We start from the raw sequence: 15,974 nt of genomic DNA, 5'->3' as shown, positions 1-15,974 counted from the left end.
TGTTAAATAAAACCTCTGCCTTGTTTTTAATGAATATGTAGGCCTACTACACTACTGTATTTTAATGTTGGTCATTAAGGTGGTACTTAGAGAGCAAAGTGTTTTCTGAGGTGGTGAAAAAATGTTTGAGAACCACTCGTGTACATCATTTGAATCTCAGCGAAATAAACTTTCCAATGAAATAACAGGACTAAATGAAAGTAGAGGGTGGCGTAAAACCCCCGTTTAGTCATGAAAATAGCAGCTGGCAGGCCATCAGAACGGCAAGGGGTTAATATTAGGTAATCATGTCTTAACTTAAACATAAATGTAATGCACATACAGTATTTGTATTGCAGATATAACATTATAAATTGTCACACAAGTAAAAAGTAAAGCAAACTACTGAAAAATTCTTTCTTTTATTATAAAAAAAAACAAAAACACATTGCCATAACTTTCTGATTCACTGTGGTCACGTTATATGAAAGTACTGGGACACTTCTGTTTTTATACTTAAAAAAAAAAGTTTGCTACTTTTGGTAAGATTATATAGTCTCTGTTCATCGCTAATTCCAACAACAAAAATAGGAAATACAAAGAAAAAGCAAAATGCATGCTAAAAAATACTTCATGATACTTGATGATGCTTAGCTCATCAAACTCATAATTTTTTTGTGTAACTTTTTCAACCCAAGTTTTGGTTAAATTCCGAATTGAACAACTTTAGGGACCTTTAGGGATTTTTGGTGACTCTAAACAGTACACAGCTCATCTTAAAAAGGGGTCATATTATGATTTTTTTCTCCATTTAAAACACTTCTTTGTGGTCTACATAACATGTAATGATGGTGCTTTGGTAAAAATTTTGTTTTACAGACCATCTTCAAGCTGCTTTTTGACGGTCTCTTCAGAATGCGCCGTTTTGTGGGTGGTCTTATTTAGTAGCTCTCCCCCAGACCAAGCCCCCTTTGACTGCATCTCCACCCTTCAGCCATATTGTAGTTTTTAGCGCTTCCATATTGAGTCTACTGACATTTGACAAATTTTTATCAGAAATGGCAACGCCGGAGAATTTTAGCATGCATGCACATGTATGAGCCAGTCTTCCCCACAAAAAAAGGATATAGAAATATAAGGAACTCATTTACTACAACTTTGGACTACAACTGAAAATAGTGGACTCACGCAAAGCTCTTTGTATACACCTCTACCGTATATGGCAGGGGTGTCCAAAGTGTGGCCCAGGGGCCATTTGCGGCCCGCAGCTCAATTTTTATTGGCCCGCGACACATTCTATAGACAAACTAAACAGGTCCCAAAATAGAACAAAAAACTATTAAAAATTCAACAGGACCAAATCCCCCAAAAATGGGACCTGAAAACCAAAATTGCCGACAACCTGAGCGTCTTACTGTATAAGGTCTTTGATGATTTCCGTGTGTCCGGTCATGATGAAAAAGTGTACAAATTTCTTGTGAGACGTGATATGTTTTTGAGTGTACTAAAGCCCTCAAAAGCATTTAATTTGACGGTATAACAGCGATATTAGTAAATACAAGCTTACTTTAGAGCACAGTTAACATAAATACAAATAAAATCATTATTAAAATAATCATGAATGATTTTATTGCTTTGTTATCTATAACACAAAGCTAAGATGTAGAAGTGTTTTTTCAAATGTTAGCATATGTTCACCTACATTGTTTTGGTTTGAATATTTTTCATATACAAAATGTATAAAAGTGGCCCTCGCATCCTTCAATGTTTCTCTATGTGACCCTCGCTGGAAAATGTTTGGACACCTCTGGTGTATGGGGATAACCACTGACGTAACTATGGCAAAATAAGTCACAATTGTCTCAAACTCCAAACGGCTGGTTTGGAAAGAGACTAGTGCAGGGGTCGGCACCCCGCGGCTCCAGAGCCAAATGCAGCTCTTTGACCACTCTGATGCGGCTCAACTGCATACTTGCCGACCCTCCCAATTTTCCCAGGAGACTTACGGATCTCAGTGCCTCTCCTAGAAATCTCCCGGGGCAAATATTCTCCAATTTTCACCCTAACAATTAAGTCAAGAGTGTGCCCTAATGGCACTGCATTTGTTGTCCTCTATAGCATGTACAAACAGTGTGCCAGCCCGGTCACATGTTGTATGTAGCTTTTACTTGCACACGTAGGAGACAGCAAGGCATACTTGCTCAACAGCCACACAGCTTACACTGACGGTAGCCGTATAAAACAACTTTAACACTGTTACGTTACAAATATACGCCACACTGTGAACCCACACCAAAAAAGAATGACAAACACATTTCTGGAGAACCTCCGCACCGTAACACAACATAAACACAACACAACAAATACCCAGAATCCCATGCAGCCCTAACTCTTCCAGTCTACATTATACACCCCCGCTACCACCAAACCCCGCCCACCTCAACCGAGGGAGGGGGGGTGATGATGTGTGGGGGGGTTTGTAACGTAACAGTGTTAAAGTTGTTTTATACGGACACCATCAGTGTAAGCTGTGTGGCTGTTGAGCAAGTATGCCTAGTGTCGCTTACGTGTGCAAACAGAAGCTGCATTCAACAAGTGGCAGAGCATGTACGCTATTTGAGCAGGCTATAGAAGGCGCTAAAAGCAGTGCCATCACGCCCTGAAATTCGTGAGACTCCCGGAAAAATTGGTAGAGTTGGCAAATATGACGCTATCAAGCGGCATTCATTTAAAACTTGCGGGCCACACTAACATTACATTTTCATATTAAGGTGCCGGCCGGGGCGTGTGTCTGAGACCCCTGGTTAAAACATAGCACAAAGCAAAAAAAGCTTTGTATGCAGTGTTATTCCATTTTAAAATTTTCAAAAGCGTTTTGTGGCTCCCATTGTTTTCTTTAATTTGTGAAACTTGTCAAAATGGCTCTTTGAGTGGTAAAGGTTGCCGACCCCTGGACTAGTGTTTTATTAATATCTGTGCCATGCCTCCATGGTTTAGATTACCAATTTCGGGAGTTATAGGTATTCCAAATATAAAAACTGGTGCAAACATGTAAGAAAAGTTGGTTTTGCATAACATGATCCAGACTATTGTTTTCAGAAAATGTTACAAGGAATGACCAAAATTGGATAACTGCTGTACATTTAAATATAATTATGAATCCCTTCCCTACTAAACAGTATACCTAGTAGAGCCCTTATACTGTACATACAAGTACAAATTAGACGCAAATGTTCAAACACTCCAAACTCCAGACGGAGAATGCTCCGCTACTGTGAACATCCTCAAGTGGAAAACGGATAGTTCTGCTTGCTGTTTTAGTGAAGGACAATAATAATACTAGACAGCAAACAACATCACGGCATGAGGAAAGGAAGCAGCATTTCTCCTCTACTGAATATGTAATGAAAGAGGTATAGCGACTGTATTAAATTTTTCATTGGTGACAAGACGACAACCTTACATAAGCGTGCCCTCATTTTTCTCTGACTGGGAATAGAAAAAAGGTGACGAGAATAAAAAGTCTATTTGATCATATATGCAGCTGAGCTTGACATAACAGTAGCATGTACTTATTGTGCTTTCAGTAAATTCTAACTCCTTGTAGTCTCAAAACGATGTTTTATGGAGTGCAAATGTGACAATGCGTCCCCTTCTCCCGCGCGCACGCACACGTGCACACACACACGCGCGCACAAACACACACACACACGCACACACACGCACACAAACTAGATTATAGATATCCTAGCATCAAGGACACGTCGCTCCCACGGGACTGACGCTGGTTCTCACTTTAGCCAATATTACCTACACATGCACCACTTACAGATGGGTGACAAATAACTAACATAAAGCATCTGAGTGGGAACGTTTTAATGTGCCTTTCCAAGGATTCTCTGGATCCATACAGACATGACCAGCATTTTTCCAAATAGAATATTCCCGTTTTATGTGGTTTGATGATGTTGACAGTGAGAGCTATCAATCACGTGGTTTCAAAATCTCCAGTAGATCTGGAGACACTTTGGGTGGGATCGTATGATTCATATCATTTTCAGACCCTCTTTTGTGTATAGAAGAGGCACTGGCACGCATTCATTCAAGTTACTCCATCATCCGTCTAAGTGCCAGCAAGCATACATAAATATGTATGTCTTGGCACAGGGCAGGGAGTCTTGTTAAAAGAGGGAATCAGAGCATAAAATAGATGGTGTTAGTGTGGAGGTAGCAGTGCTACTTATATAGAGCGGGACAGGGTACAGCTGAATCATCGTTTTTAGTCTACACTTAAACTTACAAATCAAGTTCTTGCACTGACAACCTAGTTTTTACAGTGGCATTCATTAATCAATAACAAAAACACTTATTGGTTTAACTGTTAATAAGCAACTGTTAGTTGAAAGAGGTAGTTTTTGAAAAGTACACCCAACAGTGTAGTATTGCACAACAAGGCATTACTGGTACTGATGCTTTTGCAGTGTTGCAGTCTGACTTGAATTTCCATCCATCCATCCATTTTCTACCGCTTATTCCCTTCGGGGTCGCGGGGGGCGGTGGAGCCTATCTCAGCTACAATCGGGCGGAAGGCGGGGTACACCCTGGACAAGTCGCCACCTCATCGCAGGGCCAACACAGATAGACAGACAACATTCACACTCACATTCACACACTAGGGCCAATTTGAATTTGTGGGGAAAAATCAATCATTTTTTTATGATCCTAAATTAAATTAAAAGAAAAAAAATTGCGACAACTTTGTAAGCAGTCTACCCCGCCAAGACTTGCTGGTGTTTCCTTTAACGGTATGTACAGGGAAGTTCATATCTAAACTAGTGTGTGGCAGCAGATGACGACAGTGTATCCACAGTATCTTACAGTGAAACCTCGATTTACGAACCCCTCATTTTATGATTTAGGAACCACAGCCCGAATAAATACATGCTTTAGTGTACATACCTAGTCTCGGTGTACAGACCCCATTATCTACCCATCGTGTGCCTCACAGGGCAGTCATTTAGTGCGCGGCAGCACAACCATTGTGGGCGGGCTAATTGAGCTGTGCTAAGTGCTACTTTGTGTGCATTTTAGGTGGTTTTTTTTTTGCCTTTTTACAGCATTTTGGTAATTTAGCTATTTCAATGTGAATCCAAAGAAAATACAGGACAAGCGATGAGTGGTTTGAAACATTTACACAGTATCCACAGCGTTATCGAAACTGCCTCTTCCCCCTTTCTTCCTCTGAATACCAAGAAAATTAACCAACAAGTTATAAGTGGATTTTATCTTTTAATTCTAGTTAGTGTAGCGACCTGGCTGCTAAAGCTAAGACATTTGTGATTTCAAACTGAGTGCACCACAGGACTCGTGACAGTGTCAATATGTGTCAGCAGGGCGGCTGCATACAAGGACAGTTCAGCTATTCGATGATTTGGCTTGGTTATTAAATATACATTTGATCCATCACCCCTTTGTTTTGTTTGTTTAATGTACAGTACAGTCTAGCACTTTATATTCAAAGTGTACAAACTTGTAAAAAAATATGGACTTTTGTCGAGGCCGGAATCCATTATTCATGTTTACATTGTTTCGTATGGAGACATTTCAATATACAAACTTTTCTATTTGCGAACCCTGTTAAAGAACCAATTAAGTTAATAAAAATCAATGTTCCACTGTATGTGTAAAACTTGTTCAACATATCAATTTTCAATAAGGTCAGTACGATGTTTACTCTATTTGATTGCTTTCTTCTTACAGTATATATAAACTATCGGAGCTGGAGATAATACATTGATTGATTGTATGGAATTTGATTGTTGATTATATTTTTAAGCAATTGTGGCAGGTGGATTGCACTGCTTTGCTTAAACCAGCAGGGGCACTGCTTATTCAGTCGCAATTACTTTGCAAACTAAATAAGAAGACAATTATAATATCTAAGGGTTGTTCAGCTATATGCACACTATGGAAACTCCCCCACTCAGCAACACACTGGCATCAAAAATGGAGCTCAGAACACACTTCCATCCAGTTATCCATTTTCTGGTATATCACTTGTCCTTAATTAAGGTCAGGGGTAAACTGGAGGCCATCACAGGTGATTTCTGCTGAGAAGCAGTGTACATCCTGGACTGGTTAGCCAATAACAGGGCACATATAGACAACCATTCACACACCTATGGAGAGTATAGAGTCTCCAATTATCTAACATGTACTTTTTGATTTTAATTTTTTTTTATTGGGAAGGGAAAATTGATCAAGAAAATCTAATAAAAAAACCTAATCAAAAGAGAGATAATATAAGATCTGCATCTGCCTTTAAAGATAATAATGTTTTTTATTGATTGACACTTGCAATCCTGCCAAAGAAAATGTTTGCCATGTTTTCGTAATTCTGTCCTTTCGCTGAACCCCGAGGGTGAACGTCACTATTGCTGCCATCGACTGCTGAAACGCAACTGTTAATTATCTTTTGAATGACGTTCAATCTATGATCACCCTAACTCGGACAGAATATTCCAACGTAAAAATTATGAATCTCTATAAATCTATTTATAGGTCCTCTTTAGAACGCATTAGATATCCATCCATCCATTTACTACCGCTTGTCCCTTTTGGGGTCGCGGGGTGGGGGGTGGGGGTGTGCTGGAGCCTATCTCAGCTGCCCCGCCTTCCGCCCGAATGCAGCTGAGATTGAGATATGCATTTGCAAATAATTTTGCTACAATAATACTTCCATAATAACCCCTTTTTGAGTATGTCTTCAAACGGTTCTTGTTTTGAGACATCAAAAACTGTGTGCAATCTCATGCCCAAATGTGAGCATGAACGGTCGCTCATCGACTGTATATGTCCTGGGATTGGCTGGTGACCAGCCTCTTGCCCAAAGTCAGTTCCAGCTCACTCATGACCTTAATGAGGGCAGAATGGACGAATGTAAAATGTGAATAAAGCGCTTCTTAATTAGCCTTCTAGGAGCCTGTGTCAGCAACAAGAGTAGACAAACAGCTGATTAGCATTCGAGCTACAGACACAAATAGTAAGGCTTACTAAAAGCATTTTTTAACTGCCGAAATTCCAACATTTAGACTAGATTTTTGAAAATTTGCTATAGTGGGACTATTGGAAGTCATGCAATAAAAAATGTTTTATAAAATATTTTCATATGCTAATGATTAAGCTTTATATGTCAGCTGATAATAGGGTTTAGCTGATAAAACGATATCAATATATATTTCGATAAGACACGTAATCGATACATATGATAACGACATATGAAATATATATATTAGGGCTGTCAAAGTTAAAGCGTTAACTATAAGTTCTTTTAATGGCGATAGTTTTTGACACTTAGCCCGTTCCGTAGCTTGGGGAAATGTGTAATGGCGTCCAGTTACTGTTGAGCCACATGCTTGAAAATAGCAAGCAGAACTGCAAAGAAAGGGGGACCTTATGGCTCCAGCACCCCCCGTGACCCAGAGGGGGACAAGCAGTAGAAAATTGATGGCTGGATGGATGGATATTTAAGTCACACAGACCACATTACTTCCTGCCAGTAAACCTACAAAAATTGTTCTTCTCAGGTTTTTCTTTGTTTATATTTTCACACTTTGCACCATTTCGTTCAACTTTATTAAGCATCTCTTACATATTTTTTTAGTTTAGCACCTTAATTTAATGTGGTTATTAAGTGTTTATTGTGATTTTAGAATTTTGTTTACAAGAAGTGTTTTCCATGGATGTGTTGACATTTATGTTCCTGTCTGCCTTGATAGGTGAGGGCATTATAATCAGAGGAAGGTTACATTTAAAATACAAATGTTAACATTTATTATATTTTTCTCTGTCTATATTTTCTTTAGGTCAGCAGTTCTCAAACTTTTTTCACCAAATACCACCTCAGAAAACACTTGGCTCTCTAAGTACCATCATAATGACCAACATTAAAGGGGCCTTATTATGCAAAACCAACTTTTCTTAATTATTGGTACCTGCTTATCTGTATTTGGGATCTGCATAAATCCTGAAATGCTTAAATTATACCATGGAGGCATGGCAGAGATATTTATAAAATAATCTTGTTTTCCTTCAGACTTCCTCCAAATGGTACCTTTGCAATTTTGTTCAAGTGTGACGTTTTGATCTACTGTGACGTCAGCGGATTATCCATTTATGTTACAAATGTACCCTAACATCCTAGTGAGAGTAAGCCGATTTTAATTCATTAAAATCCGGCAGTGCCACATCATATCCACGATGAAACCCAAATAAGGAAAATGCTCTGTTGTTGGTTGGCTTTAACCAGCACAAGTCACTACACAAACCTACAGGATGATATAAATGTGTGAATGATACGTTAGCAATGTTAGTTTAAGTTGTAGTGTAGCTAGCTGAGCCATCTACTGTAAAACAATAGCGTCACCATCCTACAGCAAAATAAGGAATGGTTTTCCTAAAAACTACTTTAAATTTGATTACTGCCTACTGTGTTTGGCAATGGACCAGTTGGTATTGTAATTTATTATTACGTTTGCAAGCCTCGCGAACAATAAATTAGCCCGGGTTGTAGCATTGCTAACTGTAATGCAGGCTCGGGCCTCTATTGTTCCAAGGTTTCAAAGCAGCAGTGCAGTAAAATTATTAACCTTATATAGAAAATAAAAACATTTTATAGTCAATATATACAAAAACAAAAACTACTGTAGTAAACAATGCTGCTGGGGTGGGGACAAAAGCCTAGTCAGAGTAAGGGGCATGGTAAGAAGGGCTTCATTTGCATCTAACAACTCCAACTCTTAAAACGAACCATTTTTGAAGGCAGCCAAAAATTGGCTTGAAGATAGGTCTTCAAAACTAAATCTATGCAACATTTTGACCAAATAACCATCATTACAGGTATAGTAGACCAAAATTAAGTGTTTCAAAAAATAGGGGGAAAAAAATCATATCTGCCCCTTTAAAAAAAAGTAGCATAGTAGGCCTAAGTATTTATTAAAAACAAGGCACAGGTTTTATTTAACAAGTATATTTAATATGTTTAGCCACTGTTAGCTAACATTACACATTTGATCAGTAACATTAATTAAATATAAGAAAATAAAACACTGTACAGTCAATCCTGTGTTAGCGGCCACCTATCTATGGCGGTCACAAAAATGTATCCTGCAGAAAAAAGTAGTTTTCTATACCTTGTCTATAACGGCCACCTGTTTAACTTGCCCAGCACCCACTCTCATGTTGCGTCCCAAAACAGTTTGACTCCTTATAGCAGTCACCAGAGGTGTGGACTCGAGTCACATGACTTGGACTCGAGTCAGACTCGAGTTATGAATTTGATGACTTTAGACTCGACTTGACAAAATGTAAAGAGACTTGCAACTCGACTTAGACTTTAACATCAATGACTTGTGACTTCACTTGGACTTGAGCCTTTTGACTTGACATGACTTGCTACTTTCCCCAAAACCTAAAGCTTAAAAAGTTATTTGGGAGCGCTCCGTAGCTTTCATTTTGTACGTGTCTGTCTATCAGCGTGTGTGCTGCGTGTCAGCGTGTGTGCTCGCAGTACAACCGCCAATCAAATTAGATCTACATTGTTTTCATCACACAGCATTCAGCCAATCAAATTGCAGGACAACCAATGAACAAGAGTTGTCAAACAACGCGCCAGTGAGAAAGATTTATACCAAAGTTGGTTTCGTTCGGGTATAAAAACTACGACTTGGTCAACAAAAAAGGAATTGCCGTATGCAAATCACGCAGTTCGAATATTACAGACGGAGACGCAACAACTTCCAACTTCGTTCGACATTTGAAGTTGCACAAAGAAGGGTAAGTTTTGAATGTAAGATAACGTTTATTGGCTAAGTAACGTGACTTTTATTTGCTGTGTAGTTAAATCAGTGAGGCTGTAAACTCACTGCTAACGTCATAACCATAGACATCTTATAAGGGTACGCAGCATCGAGCGCTACTGCTTACTGGCGCAGACGAGACGCGGGGCCGCCATCTTGGAGTGGTGATCCGCTCCACTCAGTGCAATTCATTTGGCAGGAGCAATGAACTGTCAGCGCATTTAATTCATTTTACCTCACTGAATACCACTCATTTTCACACGCTTTTTTGTCATACGTGTAGCTATGATAACGGACACATATTTTATTATTCATAGTTTGCTTAACAGTAATATAATATTCTTATATGCTATAAGTGACCAGACGTCCGAGATCAAAACCGGGAATATAAGCCCAGAGAAGGGGGGAAAAAAAGGTCAGCTATTTTTTAAGTTGAAGAAACAATATAATTACGTTATATATACATGCGTATATCCTACATAAACAATGTATGAATACATTAGATATCTATATATCTTATAGACCGTATCTCTGTTGCTGCAGCAGCAGAGAGTTTATTCTGTCTTGACACTTTGTATTGATACTTTGTATTACATTCTTCCCTTAAATTATCATGTTTACAGTGATTGTTGTATATGTATTTTTTATGTATGTCACTTTGGAAAAAGCGTCTGCCAAATACTTAAACATATATAAACACCTGAAAGTCTTTATATCAGCTAAAACCACCAATCTGTTTCACTGGATTCAGAATAAAACCAAATGCTGTCTTACCCAACAATGTTAGTATTTGAATATTGTTACTTGAAGACTTATTCTTGGTTACAATTATACTGTTAAGAAAGTATTGTCTTATATTTTGCCTAAAATGAGAATGCATCATAATCAGTGGCGGCTGGTGAATTTTGTTTTAGGTGGGTCTGAAAGTTTGTAAAGCAAATCCCTGTAGGGTCGTCATCCTCCCCCAGAAGATTTATTTGTGATTTTCACATACAAATATTGAAGATCTTTGCTCCTTCTCAACTATGTGGTAATGTTATTTTCATAAAATACAACCAATAGTACATTAATGTTAAATCTTACTTGTGAAAAGTAATCCCCCGATTCCTATTTTCAACAGTCCGCTCATTTGAGCAGAAAAACGCTGAACACCAGCCCGGCATCTTTGTTTTCTACCTGTCAACTGTCAGTTTAGGCTGCTCGCCGGCTCCTCATCACCACTTCAAGATGCAATATGCTCGCGTCACAGCAACCAATACTGCGTCTACTTATAAGATGTCTATGGTTATAACATCATTTCAAACACAGCAATCTGTTGCGTCCACTGCAGTTTGCTACCTTATTCATACTTTTTATCAAGTGATTTTTTTAAGCAGGGTTGCATGAGGTACCTATACTTAACGTTACGTTAGTCAATGTATCACACACAGTAACATAACGTTAGACGGCGGTCAGCACCGTGTATTTTAGCCACCTACAAAAAGACAAACATAGTCAAATAAAGGTCAGTTAAAATGTTTACTGTATTAAGAATATGTGTACATATTGCATAGGGCCCTGACATCTAAAAAGTAAAACTCTGTTCATTGTTATGTTCGTGTATTTGTTATGTTTTTCATATGTACGCACACATAAACACACGTACAGTATGAGATGAGATCAATGAGATAAGGTAAGAACAGAATAGAAACTGCTGTGGAACTAGTTACAATGCAATATGCCATGGAAATACAATGTTAACACTTTTGTACAAATAAGTACAGTTGCACTTGTTTTTGCAAATGTGTTTATTTTGTAAAGGAATGAGTTAAATGTTTAAAATTGTTTAAACTATTAAAATGACTGGTTAATAGTGCTATTATGAATTGCAATGTCAGTACTATTTTTTTTCCTGCTATTTCAAATGCACTTGTTTTAATAAATAAATACAGCGGTTTAAAAGCATACACAATCCGTGTAAAAATATTAGTCTGTGGTTAAAAGGACTTGAAAGGACTCGAAACTCAAAATGCAGGACTTGTGACTTGACTTGAGACTTTCCAGTCTTGACTTTGGACTTGACTCGGGACTTGCCTGTCTTGACTCGGGACTTGACTCGAGACTTGAGGGCAAAGACTTGAGACTTACTTGTGACTTGCAAAGCAATGACTTGGTCCCACCTCTGGCAGTCACCAATATCAAAATGTGCCATACCGCCGTCTGTGAAATTTCATTTCTTAAGCGGGATTTGCGGTGGCCGCAATGGGATCCCAACCGGGGGGTCGCGAGCAGCCAGACAATGCAGTCGCGCCGGGACTCGACAAGTCTCATCGAAGCTCCCCTAAGATTTGCGCAGTTGACTAATCCCCAAAAGTCTGGCATAAATGGAAAACGGCATCCTATTCATGTGCGCAACAATGAGCTGGCTCAAATTCAACAGCACTGTTCAAGCTTAGAAAGCTTACAAAACTGTAATTTAGAAACTGTTTACTACAATTACGGATACATGCACACGTACATGTATACGTAATTATTTAAAGGTCAACATGTACAAAAACTCAAAATGGCGCATAGTGGCCAGCTGTCTATAGCGGTCACTTTCTTTGATTCCCTTGAGTGGTCACTATAGACAGGTTTGACCAGTAGTGTGTTCTCTGCTGGCCTAACATAACGAGAAATCATGATCATAATTAAAGATACAAGTAATTTTTAATTTTCGTTTCCTAAATATCTAAAAGTATTCATATTCTCTTCATATTAGGGCTGCAACTAACAAGTAATTTGATAATCGATTAATCTGTTGATTATTACTTCAATTAATCGATTAATAATGGGATAAAAGAGACAAACTACATTTCTATCATTCAAGTATTTTATTGAAAAAAAACAGCATACTGGCACCATACTTATTTTGATTGTTTCTCAGCTGTGTGTGTAAATGTTGCAGTTTATAAAGGTTTATAAAAAAAAAAAAAAGTAGCCTCTGCGCATGCGCATAGCATAGATCCAACGAATCGATGACTAAATTAATTGCCAACTATTTGTATAATCGATTTTAATCGATTAGTTGTTGCAGCCCTACTTCATATCATATTATGCTCCTTCCAGCACTGTTGTTTTTGGGTTATAAAGTTTTTATCCAATCAGAATTCAGCTAGCTTGTGTTGCCAAGCTGTACAAAATCTGCCTGGGGCCTTCAGAATCAACAATGCGGGCATCCGTGCACTTTAAATGAACGGATACAAACATTTGACAGACAATTGCGATAGCCAATCAGATTACCACTTGTCAGTAGGGCCTTCTAGCTGGCCTAAGACGGATATATTTTGTGATGTTATGAACTAGGTAACATAAGAACTCCATTACCCAGCATGCCACAGTAGTGAAGAGGGATGTTTTAGATGAGCACGCTGTGGAGTAAACTTTAAGAACTCAGCCAACACGCCTTGTCTGCATCTTTTATGATTAGACAAGACAACACATACCGGTATATTTGCAAGGCCATTTTCAAGAAGGATATTTAAAGACAAACTACATCTTGTGAGACGATGTCAGCCAACCCCGGAAGCTCGAAAGGGTTCTACAAATTGTGAGTTCAAATACTTTATTTTTTCACGTTTAATATGTTTTTTGCAATTTTAATTTTGATAGTACCACATAAGATATGTTTTAATTGCTGATGCGGGTTTATTAAAGTGCTCGTACCAACCAGACTAAAATAAGTAAACAACAACACACATTGTTGGTATTTTAGGTGGGAGTTCGTTGCTCGGGAGCATGGTAACCGTTCCTGGAGGAGGTTCTATGTGGCCCACTGCTAGAATATGTCACTAAAAGAGCAGAAGGTTCCACACATACCACAGCAACATGCTACTTTGACACAGAATGTCCAGGCGCTAATATAGCTGCCATTAAAAAAGCGGGGTAGTGGTATATGTATATGATGCAGTGGTGTGCCGTCAGGGCCAGCTAGGCCTTCTCTGCTGGCCTAACATAACCAGAAATCATGATCATAATTAAAAGGTAAAATTAATTTTGTATTTACTTTCCCTAAATATCTAAAAGTATTCATATTCTCTTCATATCATATTATGCTCCTTCCAGCGCTGTTGTTTTTAGGTTATAGAGTTTTTATCCAATCAGAATTCAGCTAGCTTATGTTGCCATGCTGTACCAAATCTGCCTAGAGCCTTCAGAATCAACAATGCAGGCGTCTATGCACTGTAAGTGAACAGATACAAACATTTGACAGACAGTTGCGATAGCCAATCAGATCACGAGTTGTAAGGCCTTCTAGCTGGCCTAAGCCAGATATATTGTGATGTTATGAGCTAGGTAACATAAGAACTCCATTACCCAGCATGCTACAGTAGTGCAGAGCATACGTAGTAGCTCCGTTTAGGTTGTTGAATGTCGCTATGCAACAGGATGTTTTTGATGAGCACGCTGTGGAGTTAACTTTAAGAACTCAGCCAACACGCCTCGTCTGCATCTTTTATGATTAGACAATACAACACATATGTTTGCAAGGCCATTTTCAAAAAGGGTATTTAAAGAGAAACTACATATTGTGAGACGATGTCAGCCAACACCGGAAGCTAGCTTAGCTGTCCCGGCGATGAAATGTGAGTTCAGATATATTATTTTATTTTTTTTCCGGTTTAATATGTTTTTTGCAATTTTAATTTGGACAGTACCACATAAGATATGTTTTAATTGCTGATGCGGGTTTATTGATTTTTAAATGTGCCAGAAAATAACCCGTTATGTGGTGATTCAATGCACAGCAGTGTGTAAATGTGTTCCTTTATGGTTATTTCTCCAGCAATGGTCATGTGGTGACATACATGATGGTATTTTTAGGAGGTACTCATTGTACACAGGACATCACTGAAGGCCTAGGTGGGAAACGCACGCCCCGCCACTGGGTTTGACTGTACTTTAATAAAGCGATTCTTTGGCGTACCACTAGATGGAGCACGCGTACCAGTACCACAGTTTGAGAATTCCTGCCATAAGTCATACAAAATATCAATAACTATCGATATCTAATAATATTTTTTTTAAAAAAGGATATCACGATACAGTTTTCAGCCATATTGCGTCAATTTATTTATTTTTAACACACACTCTATGTGATAAAATCAAAATCTATATTTTTTCACTTATATATGTTGTTTTTTTTGCCATTTTCATTAGGTCAGGATGTCTTAATCGCTGATGCGGGTTTATTGATTTTTACATGCGCCAGAAAATAACCCGTTTTGTTCAATGCCCAGTAGTGCGTAAATGTGTTCCTGAGTAGTGTTTCTCCAGCAATGGTCATGTGGTGACATAAATGATGGTATTTTGAGAGGTAATCAATGAAGTCGGCCTAGGTGGGAAACGCCACTGATATGATGTTAGTAAACTATATTATATGAAAATAATCTAAAAGCGGTGGAGTGTTCCTATGGTCACCCCTGGGTTTTAACGCCATTGTTGCGGCGGCGCTGGCTGGGGAAGATTTCAAAGAAAGTTAACTTGAAGCCAAGTTTCTCTCGATTGTCTCGAACAGCGCATCTTTACACAGGGAAGCTAGCGGTGGTTAGTTGTTAGCAGAGGATGCGTGACACAACACCACAAACTTTTTAGTCAAACACGCTACAACTGTCAAAGGAAATCCCGGTACTCACCTGGGGTATGAAACAAAAGGTGAAAGAAGAGCACGACCTTGCCATGGTGTCGGGGGTAACTTGGTGAAGGGGACTGTGTCATTTTGTCAAAGGCGACAATCACTTTCAACAGGAGGCGACGGCTGTGCGCCTGTTTGCTGCTCGGCTCAGCACACACACAAACACACACACACGCACACACACACAGACTCAGCACTCAGTGGAGGCTCCTCAGCAACAACTTCAAGTGCGAGAGGACTGTACCATGTGTGACACATGCAGCGGGGGGAACATGAGCTCACCTGCCTAGCTCGTCAATGGTGTTCAGGCGAGGGGTCCACAGCAACACCCCCCGCCCCCTACATGGAGGGACGAACCATTAGTATTCCCATTACGTCATCTCTGTTAAAAACCCAATATCAATTGATTATTAGGCTGTACGATACTGCAAATGTTGGGATCATTCCAATACCAAGTAAATATAGGGGTAGAATTGCCAATACCG

At 38.9% G+C, this 15,974-nt stretch overlaps 1 protein-coding gene across 3 annotated transcripts in view; it reads right to left on the bottom strand.

Annotated features, from left to right (window-relative positions):
- Positions 1 to 15,725, bottom strand: part of nectin3b (nectin cell adhesion molecule 3b) — a 68,105-nt gene extending 52,380 nt beyond the window's left edge. The window contains exon 1 of one of the 3 annotated variants that reach the window (XM_062047978.1): positions 15,491 to 15,725. In XM_062047978.1, coding sequence (XP_061903962.1) covers positions 15,491 to 15,572 — 82 coding nt within the window. In that variant the 5' untranslated portion in view covers positions 15,573 to 15,725. The remainder of the gene's footprint in view (positions 1 to 15,490) is intronic. The other 2 variants (XM_062047980.1, XM_062047979.1) reach the window with 2 other exon arrangements.
- Between the last annotated feature and the right edge of the window lie 249 nt (positions 15,726 to 15,974).

This window comes from Entelurus aequoreus, linkage group LG05 (assembly GCF_033978785.1).
Source record: "Entelurus aequoreus isolate RoL-2023_Sb linkage group LG05, RoL_Eaeq_v1.1, whole genome shotgun sequence".
NCBI classification, from domain to species: domain Eukaryota; kingdom Metazoa; phylum Chordata; class Actinopteri; order Syngnathiformes; family Syngnathidae; genus Entelurus; species Entelurus aequoreus.
This window is presented reverse-complemented; position numbering and strand designations above follow the sequence as displayed.